Source organism: Ranitomeya imitator, chromosome 4 (assembly GCF_032444005.1).
Source record: "Ranitomeya imitator isolate aRanImi1 chromosome 4, aRanImi1.pri, whole genome shotgun sequence".
NCBI classification, from domain to species: domain Eukaryota; kingdom Metazoa; phylum Chordata; class Amphibia; order Anura; family Dendrobatidae; genus Ranitomeya; species Ranitomeya imitator.
This window is the reverse complement of record NC_091285.1, coordinates 363,323,282-363,340,927: the sequence shown is the minus strand read 5'-3', so window position 1 is coordinate 363,340,927 and position 17,646 is coordinate 363,323,282. Positions and strand designations below refer to the sequence as shown.

The following is a 17,646-nucleotide window of genomic DNA, read 5'->3' as shown; positions in this document are numbered from 1 at the left end:
CCACAATAGACTACCTCAAAAGGCGCAAGCTGAAGCCTTTATAAGGGCCTTACAATCGATTGAACATCATTAAAAATCTGTGGCTAGACCTCAAAATAGGAGCATATTGTGCCCTAGCCCAACCCATCCTAACCCAATCCCACCTCTACCCTCCCTTATCCTCCCTTCTTTTGAAGTCCACGCTGTCTGCATCTACTCTCCCTACAATCTCCAAATGGCAGTCATATACCGACCTCTGGGCCCAACCACTGCCTTTATTGACCAATTCTCCACCTGGCTTCTTCACTTTCTGTCTGCTGACATTCCCATGGGTGACTTCAACATCCCCATTGACACCCACCAGTCAGCAGCCTCCAAACTCCTGTTCCTTACTTCATCCTTTGGACTTACTCAGTGGTCCTCCTCAGCCACCCACACAGACGGACAAACATTAGACCTGGTCTTCACCCATTAATGCTCCCTATCTAACTTCACAACCTCCCCTTTCCCTCTATCTGACCACCATCTACTCACTTTCTCATCCCTGTCCTCCTCACCTGTCACCCATGTCCTGCAACATGCGAACCCACGCAGGAACCTCGCACACCTAGACACCCACACACTCTCTGACTCTATCCTACTACTAACATCCATATCCTCACTCCACGACACAGACACTGCCACTGCTTTCTACAGTGCCACTCTTGCATCAGCTACGGTCACCCCTGCCATGCACAGCAGAGTGCAACAAACCAATAGACTTCCCTGGCACAATAACATCACTTAAAAGCTTTGGAAAGTATCCAGAACTGCAGAATGGCGTTGGACGAAAACGCTTTCGCAAGATGATTTCACTGCACTCAAGCAAGCAACACTCGCATTCAAATCAGCTCTCACCTCTGCTAAACAGGCCTACTTCACAACCCTTGTATCTTCCTTATCTCACAACCCCAAACAGTTGTTCAACACTTTTAACTCCCTCCTCCGCCCACCACTGCTCCCTCCGAGTTCCCTAATTGTTGCCGAGGACTTTGCCACGCACTACAAAAATAAGATAGACCAAACAAGGCAAGTCTTTGTTGTCAAACCACCACAACCCCTTTGTATAACATACCAATGCCCAAACTCCATAACTTCCCTCTCCAAAATCAATGAAGGGGAGCTTGCTCATCTTCTCTCCAAATAACACCTCACCACTTGTGCACTTGACCCCATCCCACCTCCTCCCCAACCTCACAACCACAATAATCCCATCCCTAACCCATCTCTTCAATCTATCATTAAATTCTGGTACCTTCCCCATTGCTTTCAAACATGCCACAATCACACCTATCCTCAAAAAGCCATCCCTTGACCCAAGCGCTATGTCCAGCTATCGCCCCATATCTTTGCTCCCATTTGCATCGAAACTCCTTGAGTAGCACGTCCATACTGAACTTTCCTCTCACTTTTCATCTAACTCTCTCTTCGACAACCTACAATCTGGCTTCCGTCCCCACCATTCCACTGAGGCTGCCCTGACCAAAATTACTAACGACTTACTTACAGCCAAAGCTAACAGACAATTCTCTATACTCCTCCTTCTAGACCTGTCCTCTGCCTTCCGCACAGTTGACCGCTGCCTCCTACTACAGATCCTCTCTTCCTTTGGTGTCAAAGACCTTGCCCTATCTTGGATCTCCCCATACCTTACCAACCGCACATTTAGCGTTTCCTACTCCCATACTACCTCTTCATCTCGCCCCCTCTGTTGGTATCCCTCAAGGCTCTGTCCTTGGGCCCTTACTCTTCTCAATTTATACTATCGGCCTAGGACAACTCATAAGGTCCTATGGCTTCCAATACCATCTATATGCTGATGACACTCAGATCTACCTCTCTCGCCCAGATGTCACCTCTCTGCTCTCCAGAATCCCAGAGTGCCTATCAGCCATATCCTCCTTCTTCTCCTCTCGCTTCCTCACGCTCAATGTGGACAAATCTGAACTAATTATCTTTCCTCCTTCTCGCATATCATCCCTACCAGATCTATCTATCAAAATAAATGAAATCACACTTTCCCCTGTCCCCAAAATCCGCTGCCTCGGAGTCACCCTTGACTCTGCCCTGTCCTTCAAACCGCACATCCAAGCTCTCGCCACCTCCTGTCGCCTCCAGCTCAAAAATATTTCCAGAATCCATCCTTTCCTCAACCCTCACTCTACCAAAATGCTTGTGCATGCCCCAATCATCTCTCACCTCGACTACTGCAACATCCTCCTCTGTGGCCTACCTTCTAACACTATCGCACCCCTCCAGTCCGTCCTTAACTCTGCTGCCCGACTAATTAATCTCTCTCCTCACTACACTCCTGCTTCCCCTCTTTGCAAACCCCTTCACTGGCTCCAAATTTCCCAGTGTATCTAGTTTAAACTACTAACGCTGACCTACAAAGACATCCATAACCTTTCTCCTCCATATGTTTCCAAACTAGTCTCTCAATATCTTCCCTCACATAATCTCCAGTCCTCCCAAGACCTCCTTCTCTCCTCCACGCTTATTCATTCCTCACCCAATCGCCTCCAAGACTTCTCCCGAGTATCCCCCATACTCTGGAATTCTGTGCCCCAATACGTCCGGTTATCCACCACATTTGGAACCTTCAAAAGAAACCTGAAAACCTACCTCTTCAAAGAAGCTTACAGCCTGTAATGACCACACGGCCAGCTCAACACCATCGGAGCTACTGCAACCCTCACCCTACTGTCTCCTTCCCCATAATCCTGAATAAAGGGTCCTCTTCCCTCTGTACCAGTCTGTCAATGTTAGTTTTGTTTACTGTAAGTGATATTTGTATTTTGATGTAACCCCTTCTCATGTACAGCACCATGGAATTAATGGTGTTATATAAATAAATAATAATAATAATAACTGATAACATGGAGGAGAAAACTAATGTATAGAAAAAAATCCTCCAAGAGCAAAACTTACCCTAATAGTAACAAATGTTGATTTTTTTTACCAATCCAAACATTAAAACAATTGATAAAACTGGAAACTCTACAGTAGAGAATGTAGAAACACAAAATCATAATACACTGTATAAAAGCTATATTTGAATACACCCTGACCATCTTGTGTGCAGTACACGCCAGGGGTAAGCCCCAGCACCTTCCAGCATGACACCAAGTGTTCTCGGTTGTTCAATAAACACATAGCATTTTTTGTGTTTTATTTCCACAAGAGTTGCTTGGTCATCACTATCCAAAGTGGTCACCTTATGTATACTGCAACCTTGCAATAATTGAGGCCAGGAGCACTATCCAGACGGTGATTTACAAGTAATAACAGTTGTGTTTTTATGTTCTCTATATATACCCACATGGCAGACTATCCACAAAAATACGTATCTAATAGGATATAGTGCACAGCATCCAGAATCCATTCCTGATCAAACTCCTGCACAGTGTTTTTTTAATTTCTGTACAGTTTGTGTTGTCATCTCCAGTTTTATCGATTGTTTTAATGTTTGGATTGTTAATAAAAATCAATATTTGCTACTATTACGTTTGGACCTCAAAATAGCATTGCATGCAAGATGACCCAGGAATCTCCCAGAACTGGAAGAATTTTCCAAGGAAGAATGGATGAAAATCCCTCAAGTAAGAATTGAAAGACTCTTGGCTGACTACAAAAAACATTTACAAGCTGTGATACTTGCAAAAGTAATGCTGTAACCATACAGGGTGCCCAAACCTTTGCATCAGCCGATTTTCCTTTTTGTAATTCTTAAAATGTAAAAAATGACAATATTTGTTTGATTGTCTGAAATACAAAGGAAATGTGTCATTTTTAACTTGAGGCCTTTTAGAGATCATTTCATCTTTAACTTGCTGATCTGTTCACAAGAACAGTCATTTTGACCAGGGGTGCCCAAACTTTTCCATGCCACTGTAAAACATATGTACTGTATATATATATATATACACACACATACATACACAATTGAGATTACTATTATTTCAACATGTAAATAAAGGTAAAGAAGAATATATGGTTGCTATACAATAACAATGTTATTTCTGAATATGTTCCTTTTTATGAAATTGTTTAGATGAAAACAAACTATTTTGGTGATAGGCAGAAGGAGGACAGAGAAAAGTGTACAAGCATGTTCACAGAATAAAAGATATCAAAGAAGGAAGACACACCTAACACCGCAAGAATACCAGAAAACCACATCCTTAAAGGAAAAACATATTGTTATAAGATATGAAGAAACAAACCCTGTATTATCTACTAACACAAAACTGCTTCTCAGCAATAAAGAGGGGAAATGTGGGCAGTTTCTTCTCTTATTTTATTCCTGCTGCTCCCCAAATAATTCCGTTTTGGTTTTTTTCTTTAGTTTTTTTTTTCTTAAATCCCCCACAATTCCAGAGATATGGGCCTTTTTATTTAGTGTTTTTTTGTGATCTTTACCAAGGAGGCATTGATAACAGGGTTATTATGCAGGAGAGCCTAAGTAAACTCTCTTCTTGGTAAACACCATAAAAACTAGCAGCAAATAAAGTGGGCCCATATGGAACCATATGGCAGATTTAAAAAAGAAAGAAAGAAAACAGAATACTTCAGAATAGTTAAGGAGAGTAGAAGGAATAAAATAAGAGCAAAAATTGGTCACTTATGACTTGTTGACAGGTCCTCTTTAAATATTAATTATTTTCTATTCTATTCTGACAGGGCTCAAAGGGGTTTTGGAATACAGTCATTTACATGTTACTGAATATGCTTTAATGCCTGATAGATAGTGGTGCAAGAGCCCATTTCAGAAACCCAAAGAGACCAACAGCAGATGAACATAGGAGAAGATAAGTAGAAGAACTGGCCACCTGTGGGCTTAGCTCTCCAGACTGATCTTAATGGGAGTGCCATAGACATGTACCTCTTCTGTTTCTGCAGCTTCCACACAGGGCAGCAATCAGTTCATTACTGCCCTTACTGATGTATGGGGCCCGGTGAGCAGCAGTACAGAGAGGGGACTGGGCCCCGCCTCTTGTGCTTCTGCTCAATAGGCCTCATCGTGAAATGAAGATCAGTGCATTGTGAAGGGGACTGCAAAGGATGAAGTGAGTGGGGGGACTGCAAATGATAAAGTGAGTAGGGGGAGGGACTACAAATGATGAATTGAGTGGAGAGAGGGGGAACTGCAAATGGTGGAGAGAGGGGGGACTGCAAATGATGAAGAGGGGGTGGACTGCAAATTATGAAGTGAGAGGGGGACTGCAAATGATGAAGTGAGGGGTGGAGACTGCACATGATAAAGTTGGGGGGAGGACTGCAAAAGATGAAGTGAGTGGAGAGGGACTGCACATGATGAAGGGGGATAGAGACTACAAATGATGAAGTGGGTGGGATGGGAACTGCACATGATGAAGTATTGGGGAGGGGAACTGCACATGATGTAGTTGGGGGAGGGGGACTGCAAATGATGAAGTGAGTGGGAGGGGACTACAAATGATGAAATGAGTGGGGGGAGGGACTGCAAATGATGAAGTGAATGGGGGAATGCAAATGAAGTAAGTGGGGGGACTGCAAATGATGAAGTGAGTGGGAGGAGATGGGACTGCAAATGATGAAGTGAGGGGGGAGGACTACAAATTATGAAGTGAGTGGGGAGGGGTCTGCCAATGATGAAGTGAGTGTGAGGGACTGCAATTTATGAAGGGTGAGGGATTACAAATGATGAAGTGAGGGAGAGAACTGAAAATTATGAAGTGCCTGGGGAGGGGACTGCAAATGATAAAGTGAGTGTGGGGGACTGCAAATGATAAAGTGAGTGTGGGGGACTGCAAATTATGAAGTGAGTGTGAGGGACTGCAAATGATGAAGTGAGTGGGGGGGACTGCAAACGATTAAGTGAGTGGGGCAGAGGGACTACACATGATAAAGTGAGGGAGGGGTGGGGGGACTGAAAATACTGAAGTGAGCGGGGGAGGAGGCCTGCATATGAAGTGAGTGAGGAAGGGGGACTGCAAATTATGAAGTGAGGAAGAGGAGGAGGACTGCAAATGATGAAGTGAGCAGGGGGAGGGGGACTGCACATGATGAAGTGGGGGGTGCAAATGATGAAGTAGGTGGGACAAGGCAACTCACTGCAATGGAGGGGTCGCTATAGCATGATTAGTACACGAGTATCGACTCTACTAATGAATACAAGAAATTAATACCAGTGTCTCTTGCTGCATAGGGCATCTAGAAAAAGGAAAACTCTATCTTTTGACACCCCCATACATTGGAAATATCAACTTAACCAAGCGTTCCTGCAAATGATGACTTGAGGGTGAAGGACTGCAAATCATGAATGGAGGGTGGGAGACGGGGAGAGCAAATGATGAATTGAGAGTGGGGGATGGCAAATAATGAATCGACAGTGGAGGGGTGGGGAGAACAAGTGATTATTTGAAGTTGGGGGGTGGGGAGAGCAAATGATGACTTGAGGGAGAGCAAATAATGATGAATTTTGAGGGTGGGGGAGTAAATAATGATGTATTGAGACTGGTGGATGGAGGACAGTAAATGATGAATTGAGGGAGGAGGACAACAAATGATGATGAATTGGGGTAGAGCAAAAAAAAATGATGACTTGAGGGTGAAGGACTGCAAATCATGAATGGAGGGTGGGAGACGGGGAGAGCAAATGATGAATTGAGAGTGGGGGATGGCAAATAATGAATCGACAGTGGAGGGGTGGGGAGAACAAGTGATGATTTGAAGTTGGGGGGTGGGGAGAGCAAATGATGACTTGAGGGAGAGCAAATAATGATGAATTTTGAGGGTGGGGGAGTAAATAATGATGTATTGAGACTGGTGGATGGAGGACAGTAAATGATGAATTGAGGGAGGAGGACAACAAATGATGATGAATTGGGGTAGAGCAAAAAATAATGATGAATTGAGGTTGGGGGAGAGTAAATGATGTATAGAAAGTGGGGGAGAGAAGGTGAGAATGATTAGAGGATGGGGGTTGGAGAGAGAGAAGACATGACAATGAATTGTGGCGGAAGGGACATGTAAATATCATGAATCGGGGAGAGGGAGGTACATAGTGGGGGGAGTTGAGTATGCAGTGACTAGTATTGAATTGGGGGAAAAGAGTACAGGGGCTAATTAATTTATATATTTATTAGGTGGGGAAAGTGGCGCAAGACAAATGATCAAAAGGCTGAACGTATAAACAGCAAAGTAGTTTGTAATAGAAATGAACGGGCAGAGCCTTAAGTATTTATTGACCTACTTTTCAGCTGATCCCCTCTAAGACTCCTCAGGAGCTCCATGAGCATACAGCAATATTAAGCACGGCACTCTTGGCTTCTTGGAGGTGCGCAAGTTAGGTTTCCAACCCATCAAATCAAAGCAATAAAATACTTGGCACTCAGGAGATCTTTTTGCATGATCAGAAGTGAACAATTCGTTTATTTAGTGCATCCAGCTCAAACATTAAACGTTTTCGGTCTAATCAAAAGACCTTCATCAGAAACAGTTATTGGATTACTGAAATACATATGTAAAAATACAAAGAATTATTGTTAAGATAGGTAACATGATGCACAGTCTCAATACAGGCATATTATAATATACTTGAGAAAATCAAATACATCACTAGAGAAGTGACAAACAACGACTGTGGCGGACTAGGTGGATCCGGCCTGGTGTTCCGTGAGTCGTGAGCCTCGTTCAGGTGATGCTACGGACTGTGAACGTGTATAGGAAAAGAATATAATCAGGTGATGACCTCAAGTCCCAGCTAAGGACTAACAAAGTGGGCTAAGAAATGACCACCCCCACTTAAAAATGAAGGATACTGCGAATGAGGTGACCTCCCAATATGCGGGGTCAAGGGGCTAGGGTGCGAGATGAAGTGCCTATAACACAGAAACAAAAAACATGAGCACATAAAAAGACCATAAAAAACCACATCAAAAATGCCATATAACAGGTATCGTGTAGGGCGACTAGGCGTGAAGCCCGGATGGGCGTGCTATATGATGAGACTAGTCCAGGTGTGTGACCACCAGGAGCCTGTATGAAAGGGAACTAGATCTACGGATGTAGTAGCACAGTGTAGTACAAACCAGAGACAATGGCCAGGATAGGCGAGAAATAAACTGAACTAAGCTGAAGAAAACCAAACTAGAGGTAAGGAGCCCCCCCCGAGATCCCCAACTGAATACCTGGAAGCCACGAAGAGTGAATGTGGGCCCACAGGGGTGCCAACAATCGGCAAAGTCCGGGAGAAGAGGGCGCCTAAGTAAAATAAGGTACAAGGTATAATAAAAAGTAAGACACAGGATGAGTGGCCTAAGGCAGGAGGGTACCCTATAGAGCTGCGGCGGTTACCTTAAAGAGTCTGGAAATGCGGGAGCAGAGCGCTGTAGAAGGGCGAGAAGCTCGCAATGGCAGAAGCGCTGAGGACAAAGAAAGCAGTAAATAGGTAACTAGGCCGAAGGGAGTGTCAGAAGGCAAAGGGATAAGGAGAAGGAGGGGAGGGCAGAGAGAATGGGAAAGCGTCGCAAAGAAAAGGCGCTGCTGTACCTGAATCCTCCAAGGGCACCGGCGCCGTACAGCTGGAGTCGCGTACTCCCGGGACTGCTGACTGGCAGCGGCACTTCCGGGTTTAAGTGCCCGCCGCCTGGAGGTCAGCTGACGCGCCGCGTCACCAGGTCACATGACCGGAGGGACCGCGCATGCGTGGAGCAGGGGGAAAGACCGGGGAGGGGAGCCGGGGAGAGGCGGCGCCTGCGCAGAGGAATAGAGTACCAAACAAAAGAGACTAAAAGATAAGAGGCCGTATAATGCCAGGGTCGCAGCGCAGGGGATATCAGGCAAGGCGCCGGATAGTAGCAGAGTGCTGGGGTTGGTACTACAGGCAAACTGCGTGGTGGTACAGAAGGTCAAGGAGAGAAACAGGTCCATAAGACGGTGGTCACATCGGAGCACTATATAGAGATAAGAATAACACTCTACATAGAGATGGCATTGTGAGGGAATACTATACCATGTGAGGGAAGGCCAGTGCTCAGTGCGTGGGGTGCAATTAACGGTTCTGAAAAGGAAGAAACATGAAACAGTTAAAAACAAGACAAAAACAGGTCAATGTACAATGTAAACACAATAAAAACGTACACAGTATTTTACAAAAAAGCTGATACATCATAGTCCCTATTCAATCCCTTTGGTTCTAGGGTTTGTAAGGTATAGATCCAATATGCTTCCCTTTTCTGGAGCATTTTGGTGCGGTTTTGGCCCCTTCTAGGGATGTCTACCTGTTCAAGAACCTGGAACCGGAGTTGGGCGATATTATGATTTTTCGTGGAAAAATGGAATGGAAGGGGGAGGTGCGTCTTATTACATCGGATCGTAGACTTATGTTGGGCCACCCTATCCCTCACCGTTTGTGTGGTCTCCCCCACATAGGCCAAGCCGCAAGGGCATTTGATAAGATAGACCACAAATGTCGACTCGCAGGTATAGAAGCCCTTAATGGGAATAGCCTTACCCGTCTGTGGGTGAAAAACAGAGGGACCCTTTTGTACATTACTGCACTGTAGACAATTTAGGCAGGGGAATGTGCCTCGTCTCTGAGTTTGAAGAAAAACCTGCGTCAGCTGACCTCCAGGCGGCGGGCACTTAAACCCGGAAGTGCCGCTGCCAGTCAGCAGTCCCGGGAGTACGCGACTCCAGCTGTACGGCGCCGGTGCCCTTGGAGGATTCAGGTACAGCAGCGCCCTTTCTTTGCGACGCTTTCCCATTCTCTCTGCCCTCCCCTCCCCTCCTTCTCCTTATCCCTTTGCCTTCTGACACTCTCTTCGGCCTAGTTACCCATTTACTGCTTTCTTTGTCCTCAGCGCTTCTGCCATTGCGAGCTTCTCGCCCTTCTACAGCGCTCTGCTCCCGCATTTCCAGACTCTTTAAGGTAACCGCCGCAGCTCTATAGGGTACCCTCCTGCCTTAGGCCACTCATCCTGTGTCTTACTTTTTATTATACCTTGTACCTTATTTTACTTAAGCGCCCTCTTGTCCCGGACGTTGCCGATTGTTGGCACCCCTGTGGGCCCACATTCACTCTTCGTGGCTTCCAGGTATTCAGTTGGGGATCTCGGGGGGGGCTCCTTACCTCTAGTTTGGTTTTCTTCAGCTTAGTTCAGTTTATTTCTCGCCTATCCTGGCCATTGTCTCTGGTTTGTACTACACTGTGCTACTGCATCCGTAGATCTAGTTCCCTTTCATACAGGCTCCTGGTGGTCACACACCTGGACTAGTCTCATCATATAGCACGCCCATCCGGGCTTCACGCCTAGTCGCCCTACACGATACCTGTTATATGGCATTTTTGATGTGGTTTTTTATGGTCTTTTTATGTGCTCATGTTTTTTGTTTCTGTGTTATAGGCACTTCATCTCGCACCCTAGCCCCTTGACCCCGCATATTGGGAGGTCACCTCATTCGCAGTATCCTTCATTTTTAAGTGGGGGTGGTCATTTCTTAGCCCACTTTGTTAGTCCTTAGCTGGGACTTGAGGTCATCACCTGATTATATTCCTTTCCTATACATGTTCACAGTCCGTAGCATCACCTGAACGAGGCTCACGACTCACGGAACACCAGGCCGGATCCACCTAGTCCGCCACAGTCGTTGTTTGTCACTTCTCTAGTGATGTATTTGATTTTCTCAAGTATATTATAATATGCCTGTATTGAGACTGTGCATCATGTTACCTATCTTAACAATAATTCTTTGTATTTTTACATATGTATTTCAGTAATCCAATAACTGTTTCTGATGAAGGTCTTTTGATTAGACCGAAAACGTTTAATGTTTGAGCTGGATGCACTAAATAAACGAATTGTTCACTTCTGATCATGCAAAAAGATCTCCTGAGTGCCAAGTATTTTATTGCTTTGATTTGATGGGTTGGAAACCTAACTTGCGCACCTCCAAGAAGCCAAGAGTGCCGTGCTTAATATTGCTACATGCTCAATCCTTCCACGAGCACCTTGGATGATGTCGAGTGAGACCTTCTCCTTCAACGCAACAGAGGCGGCGGAAATTCTTTCCAAAGTTACCGCGCCCAGGGACTTTCTTCAGATTCCTGCTAAAGAACTCAAGAATCGCGACTTGGAACGCGAGTCTAGAAGAGCAGTTAACTTAGAATTGCACATCATTACAATAGCTGAATACCTCCGTGTCCAGAGAATCCCACGGGGATTGCGGGTCCCCTTACAACCGACCTTCTTCAGGGAGGATAAAGACTACTGCACGAAGTTCGAACACATTCTAAACAAATGTTCAGCAGACCTTATGACTTTAACCCTTTCCTACCTTCAAAAGAACCTGGAGACGGTGAATGCCCAAATCAACGCGATCGAGAGCCAGCTGACCAGTACCCTGCCTCAAGAAGAATTCCAGGAACTCAAGTCAAAGAATCAGGAATTATTACGATCACACAGATTAGAATTGGAAAAGAGGAAAAGATCCAAATTTCTGAGAGACACCGAGGACTACCTACAGAACCGAGTTTACCAATGGCGAGATACTCGGCATTCCACCAGGCGCCACAGCTCGCTAAGCTCTTCTGGTTCCATCGACAGCTGGCCCGGCACCTCAAATTCTTCTTCCTCCCATTCTTTTTTAGGGAACAACCGCGGCCGTCCAAAGGGAAAACGAGGCGGGGGGGCCAATGCCGCCGGGGAACCCAGAAATCAGATGGCAACACGCTCACAGGTAAGGACCTCCCGCTGGTAGTTAACATCTCTTCCAAAAACCTGGACACACATCAACTGGCTGTACTCCAGAAGGGTCTATCTTTTTGCCCTATGTATAAGTTCAATTCGTTTGAACTCAACATGGACGTGCAGAGGTTCTATCGCAACATTAGATTGCGTGTACACTTCTCAGAACAACCTGCCGTACTAAGTTCTTCCAGGCAGGACAAGGCTTTACTTGAACTCCGTGATTTGGGGTTACGGACTCCTAGCTCCTACATGCCACCACGATCCAATCCACCAGTGGAAACCTTCGTTTCCCTTGTCGAGAGGGACATCCACACATTGACTCGGGAGATGGACCGGGGGAAGTTCCAGTTCCATACCAATCTCACACACTCAGAGAGACTTTCATTGGAGCAACTTTCATCGGATAAATCCTTGATTATCAAACCAGCAGATAAGGGCGGGGCGACGGTGGTTATGGATAGGTCTGACTATCTTGAGGAGGTGTTTAGACAACTGGGGGACACCACAGTGTACAAAATAATACCACATAACCCTCTGAACCTATTGGTCAAAAAAATTGCACCCGTCGTAGACTTCCACTTCCAAGCAGGCACCACTGATAGTAAAATGAGAGATTTTCTCATTAAAAGGGAGCCTATTACTCCTATATTTTATGTCCTGCCTAAAATAGACAAAAGACTAGTCAAACCACCTGGCCGGCCTATTGTGTCCCTGACCGATTCGGTCTTGTCACCTTTATCAATGGTATTGGAAAAAAATTATCACGCCGCTAGTTAAAACTACCCGCTCTTTCTTATTGGATACTAATGATTTCATTCAGGTCATTAAGTCTTTGGGCCCCATATCCCCTTCTTCCCTCTTGATAACCTGGGATGTTAACAGCCTTTATACATCGATAGTCCACGAGAAAGGCTTAGCAGCTACCGATAGACTCTTACATGACAACAAAGTAGACATCAAAATCCGTCATCTCTGTGCCGACCTATTGGGCCTGGTACTCAAAGAAAATTATTTCTTGTTCCAGGACACCTTCTATGCCCAACAACAAGGCACCGCGATGGGCGCGAACGTAGCGCCCCCTTACGCCATAGCGTACATGGCGATTTTCGAACAAGATTTTGTGTATAATCATCCTCTATTTATGAGTCACTGCAAGGTTTGGCGGAGATATATCGACGATATATTCTGCATCTGGGACGGTCCAATTGAATCGCTCCTGCCTTTTGACCAACATATCAATGGTATCTGGCCTGAATTAAAATTCTCCATACAACATGACACACACAGGATTAGCTTTTTGGATACTTTGATTTATAAGGAGAGGGGGGGTCACTTGGCGATCGATTTATACACTAAACCTACAGATCGCAATGGCCTCCTATTCTTCACCAGTTGCCACCCACCCTCCATTAAGAACTCATCGAGATGGAACACAAATTTGCTGACAGGGGGTACCCTCAGGGGATACTGACGGAGGCTAAACGCATCATGTCAAGTAGTAAACCCAAGGACAATCCCAAAAGAATCCCATTTGTCTCTACTTTTCACCCTTTTTCTGGCCTAGTACAGTCGACCATTCGGAGGCACTGGAATATCCTAACCAAAAGCTACCCTAACATTGCAGAGTTCAAATTGCCATTCCTGTCATGTTTCAAGCGAGCTAGGAACCTCAAGGATAGGTTAGTAAAGGCAGATGTTGGCCCAGGTACCCTGGTTCCCAAGCAGGTTTTTCTTCAAACTCAGAGACGAGGCACATTCCCCTGCCTAAATCGTCTACAGTGCAGTAATGTACAAAAGGGTCCCTCTGTTTTTCACCCACAGACGGGTAAGGCTATTCCCATTAAGGGCTTCTATACCTGCGAGTCGACATTTGTGGTCTATCTTATCAAATGCCCTTGCGGCTTGGCCTATGTGGGGGAGACCACACAAACGGTGAGGGATAGGGTGGCCCAACATAAGTCTACGATCCGATGTAATAAGACGCACCTCCCCCTTCCATTCCATTTTTCCGCGAAAAATCATAATATCGCCCAACTCCAGTTCCAGGTTCTTGAACAGGTAGACATCCCTAGAAGGGGCCAAAACCGCACCAAAATGCTCCAGAAAAGGGAAGCATATTGGATCTATACCTTACAAACCCTAGAACCAAAGGGATTGAATAGGGACTATGATGTATCAGCTTTTTTGTAAAATACTGTGTACGTTTTTATTGTGTTTACATTGTACATTGACCTGTTTTTGTCTTGTTTTTAACTGTTTCATGTTTCTTCCTTTTCAGAACCATTAATTGCACCCCACGCACTGAGCACTGACCTTCCCTCACATGGTATAGTATTCCCTCACAATGCCATCTCTATGTAGAGTGTTATTCTTATCTCTATATAGTGCTCCGATGTGACCACCGGCACTTCATCTCGCACCCTAGCCCCTTGACCCCGCATATTGGGAGGTCACCTCATTCGCAGTATCCTTCAATTTTAAATGGGGGTGGTCATTTCTTAGCGCACTTTGTTAGTCCTTAGCTGGGACTTGAGGTCATCACCTGATTATATTCCTTTCCTATACACGTTCACAGTCCGTAGCATCACCTGAACGAGGCTCACGACTCACGGAACACCAGGCCGGATCCACCTAGTCCGCCACAGTCGTTGTTTGTCACTTCTCTAGTGATGTATTTGATTTTCTCAAGTATATTATAATATGCCTGTATTGAGACTGTGCATCATGTTACCTATCTTAACAATAATTCTTTGTATTTTTACATATGTATTTCAGTAATCCAATAACTGTTTCTGATGGAGGTCTTTTGATTAGACCAAAAACGTTTAATCCATGAGCATAGAGTCCAAAACATACCAGCTGCAATCACGCAGTGTCTGTTTCCTGATGTTCGGACAGCAGGATTCTAATGGCAGCTTCCTTTTAATACTGTAGATATGTTTGCTATAAACAAGCTTTTCATTTGCTGTTAAGCATCACATAGCAAACTGCTCTAATTGGGACACTGCTTAGGCTTTACTTTTCTTAAAGGGGTTGTCCAGGACTAGAAAAAAAAGAAACAATCTATTTCTAGAAACAGCGCCACCTCTGTCCGTAGGCTGTCTGTGGTATTGCACTTAATTTAAATAGCTATGAAGTGTAATACCAGATACAGTGAATAAACAGAAAAGAAAAATGGCAGACTTCTTTTCTAGTCCTAGGCAAGCTCCAAGTCTGTGACAAGTGAGGGATGATGAAATGAAAACCACAGTACCTTTTCAGTGTCTCATACAGCAAGGTATACTTTGCCTTCAGCTCAGCTACTCTGGTTCCAGGGATTTTACCAGATGACAGCAACTGTAAAAAAACAGGATATTTTTCAGTTTTTAAAAATACATAAATAGTTGTACGCACGTAACCGATCACAGTTTTCCACTTTTAGGTGTTTTTCCTCTTTTGGCCAACAATGTGGTAAAATATGGAAATCAGATGACACTCCTCCTCTAGCGCTCCGCCACCGTCTCTGTGGTTTAGCTGCAGCGGTGACGTTATGCCTACAGTGCACATCACCGATGCAACAAATCACAGAGCTGATCGGCTCTGCCAAGGTAGACATCCAAGCCGCTAAGATCAGTGATTGCCTGCAGTGGTAATGTCACCACTGCATCCACAACACAGAAATCAAGGAGAAGCGGTGGACAGCCAGCCCTGGACCAGAGGAGGATAAATACACTCTGATTTCATTATTTTAATACAGCACTGGCAAAAAGAGACTAAACACCTAAAATTGGAAAGTTCCTATATTTTTCTCTCACATGGCTGAAATTTGTCAAATCAATGAACGTGAAAATGGAAATAAAAGGTGTAAAAGTTCTAATGCTTCATGGCTTGAAAAATGGAGAAGGATGAAAAAGAGAAAAAACATTCATAATAAAACCCTGGCTAGTCCACGGTCACAATGAAGGTTAAGGGTCTGTGCGCACTATGCGGATTTGGCCCTGCGCATTCACAGCAGTTTTCCATGCGTTGTACAGTACCATGTAAACCTATGGAAAACAAAATCCACAGTGCACATGCTGCGGAAAATACAGCGCGGAAACGCTGTGGTTTATTTTCTGCAGCATGTCAATTCTTTGTGCGGATTCCTCAGCGCTTTACATCTGCTCCTCAATAGGAATCCACATGTGTTAAAATGCAGGTGAAATCCGCACAAAAAACGCTGGAAATCTGCAGATTTTACAAAAAAAGGTGTGGGAAAAATCCGCACACGCATCCACAACGTGGGCACATAGCCTTAAAGACACAAAAGAGCACAGTAAGACCAAAAACACTCTGTTGTAAAAAAAATCACAGTAATAAGCAAGTGCTAGTAAAAAGATGGAAAAAACAGAGTATTTGGTTGATACTTTTTTTGCAAAAAAATGTATACTAAGCTGCTCCACCCAACGTCAAGGTATACCCATATAGAGCAGTCCTAACTGATGTATGTAATCCCTATCTGATGTATTTAAAACCTGATCATCTGTATAGTACCTGTATAAGCAGGGTTCAGAGAGGGAATATTCATGTGGACACGTTGAATGGAACAGCTTTTGTGCAAATGACCCACAAGGAGTGGAGGATACCTCCCCAGTCTTGTAGACACAAGAGAACAATTATGGAAACCGAAACACATGGGCCATTCAACGCGTCCACATGGACATTCCCTCTCTGAACCCTGCTTATACAGGTAATATACAGATTGTCAGGATTTAAATACATCAGATAGGGATACATTAGTTAGGACTGCTAAATATGGGTATACCTTGACGTTTTGTGGAGCAGCTTAGTATACATTTTTTTGCAAAAAGATGTATCAACCAAATACCTTGTTTTTTCCATCTTTTTACTAGCATTTGCTTAATACTGTAATTTTTTTTTTACAACAGAGTGTTATTGGTCTTACTGTGCTCTTTTGTGTCTTCAAGTTTCTTGGTGGTGTGTTAACCTGTTCCTACAGACTTGTTCATTGTGCAAGTAGCCCATGTGTTTCGGTTTCCATAAGTGTTCTCTTGTGTCTACAAGCCTGGGGAGGTATCCACTACTCCTTGTGGGTCATTTGCACAAAAGCTGTTTCATTCAACGTGTCCACATGGACAATCCCTCTCTGAACCCTGCTTATACAGGTAATATACAGATGGTCAGGTTTTAAATACATCAGATAGGGATTACATACATCAGTCAGGACTGCTCTATATGGGTATACCTTGACATTTTGTGGAGCAGCTTAGTATACATTTTTTTGCAAAAAACCTATCAACCAAATACCCTGTTTTTTCCATCTTTTTACTAGCACTTGCTTAATACTGTGATTATTTTTTTACAACAGAGTGTTTTTGGTCTTACTGTGCTCTTTTGTGTCTTCAAGTTTCTTGGTGGTGTGTGAACATGTTCCTACAGACTTGTTCATTGTGCAAGTAGCCCATGTGTTTTGGTTCACATAGCCTTAAAGAGCATTCACACTCAAAGATAATACTACTTTCACAATAGTCTTGCAGTGTAAAAAGGGTGCAGATTTCACAGTGTGCACGATGAACGAGCAATAGGCTCATTCGTCAAGTGAAATGAACTTATTTTTTTCTCTTTAAAATAATTTTTACTGTGGTGATTTTTAACATATCTCAGGGGAAAGGAGAAAATATAATAGATAGTGTCTTCAGCATGCTCGATTAGGCTAGGTTCACATTGCGTTAACAGCAGCCCGTTCAACACATGCGTTAACAGGCTGCTGTTAACGCAAGTGCCGATTTGTCATCATGCTAGCACAGATAGAGCTAGCAGATGCTCTATCTGTGCTAGCAGTGACGGACCCAGAAACGCTGCAGCCCGCGTTCCAGGGTCCGTCACTCAATGACGGCACATCGCTAGCGCACGC

General features: G+C 44.4%; 1 protein-coding gene across 2 annotated transcripts in view; it reads right to left on the bottom strand.

The window, feature by feature from the left end:
- The window catches only part of CCDC146 (coiled-coil domain containing 146), a 214,690-nt gene that overhangs the window by 96,560 nt on the left and 100,484 nt on the right, over positions 1–17,646 (bottom strand). For both annotated transcript variants that reach the window (XM_069765128.1, XM_069765129.1), the window contains exon 3: positions 15,007–15,089. In XM_069765128.1, the coding sequence (XP_069621229.1) occupies positions 15,007–15,089 (83 nt within the window). The remainder of the gene's footprint in view (positions 1–15,006; positions 15,090–17,646) is intronic.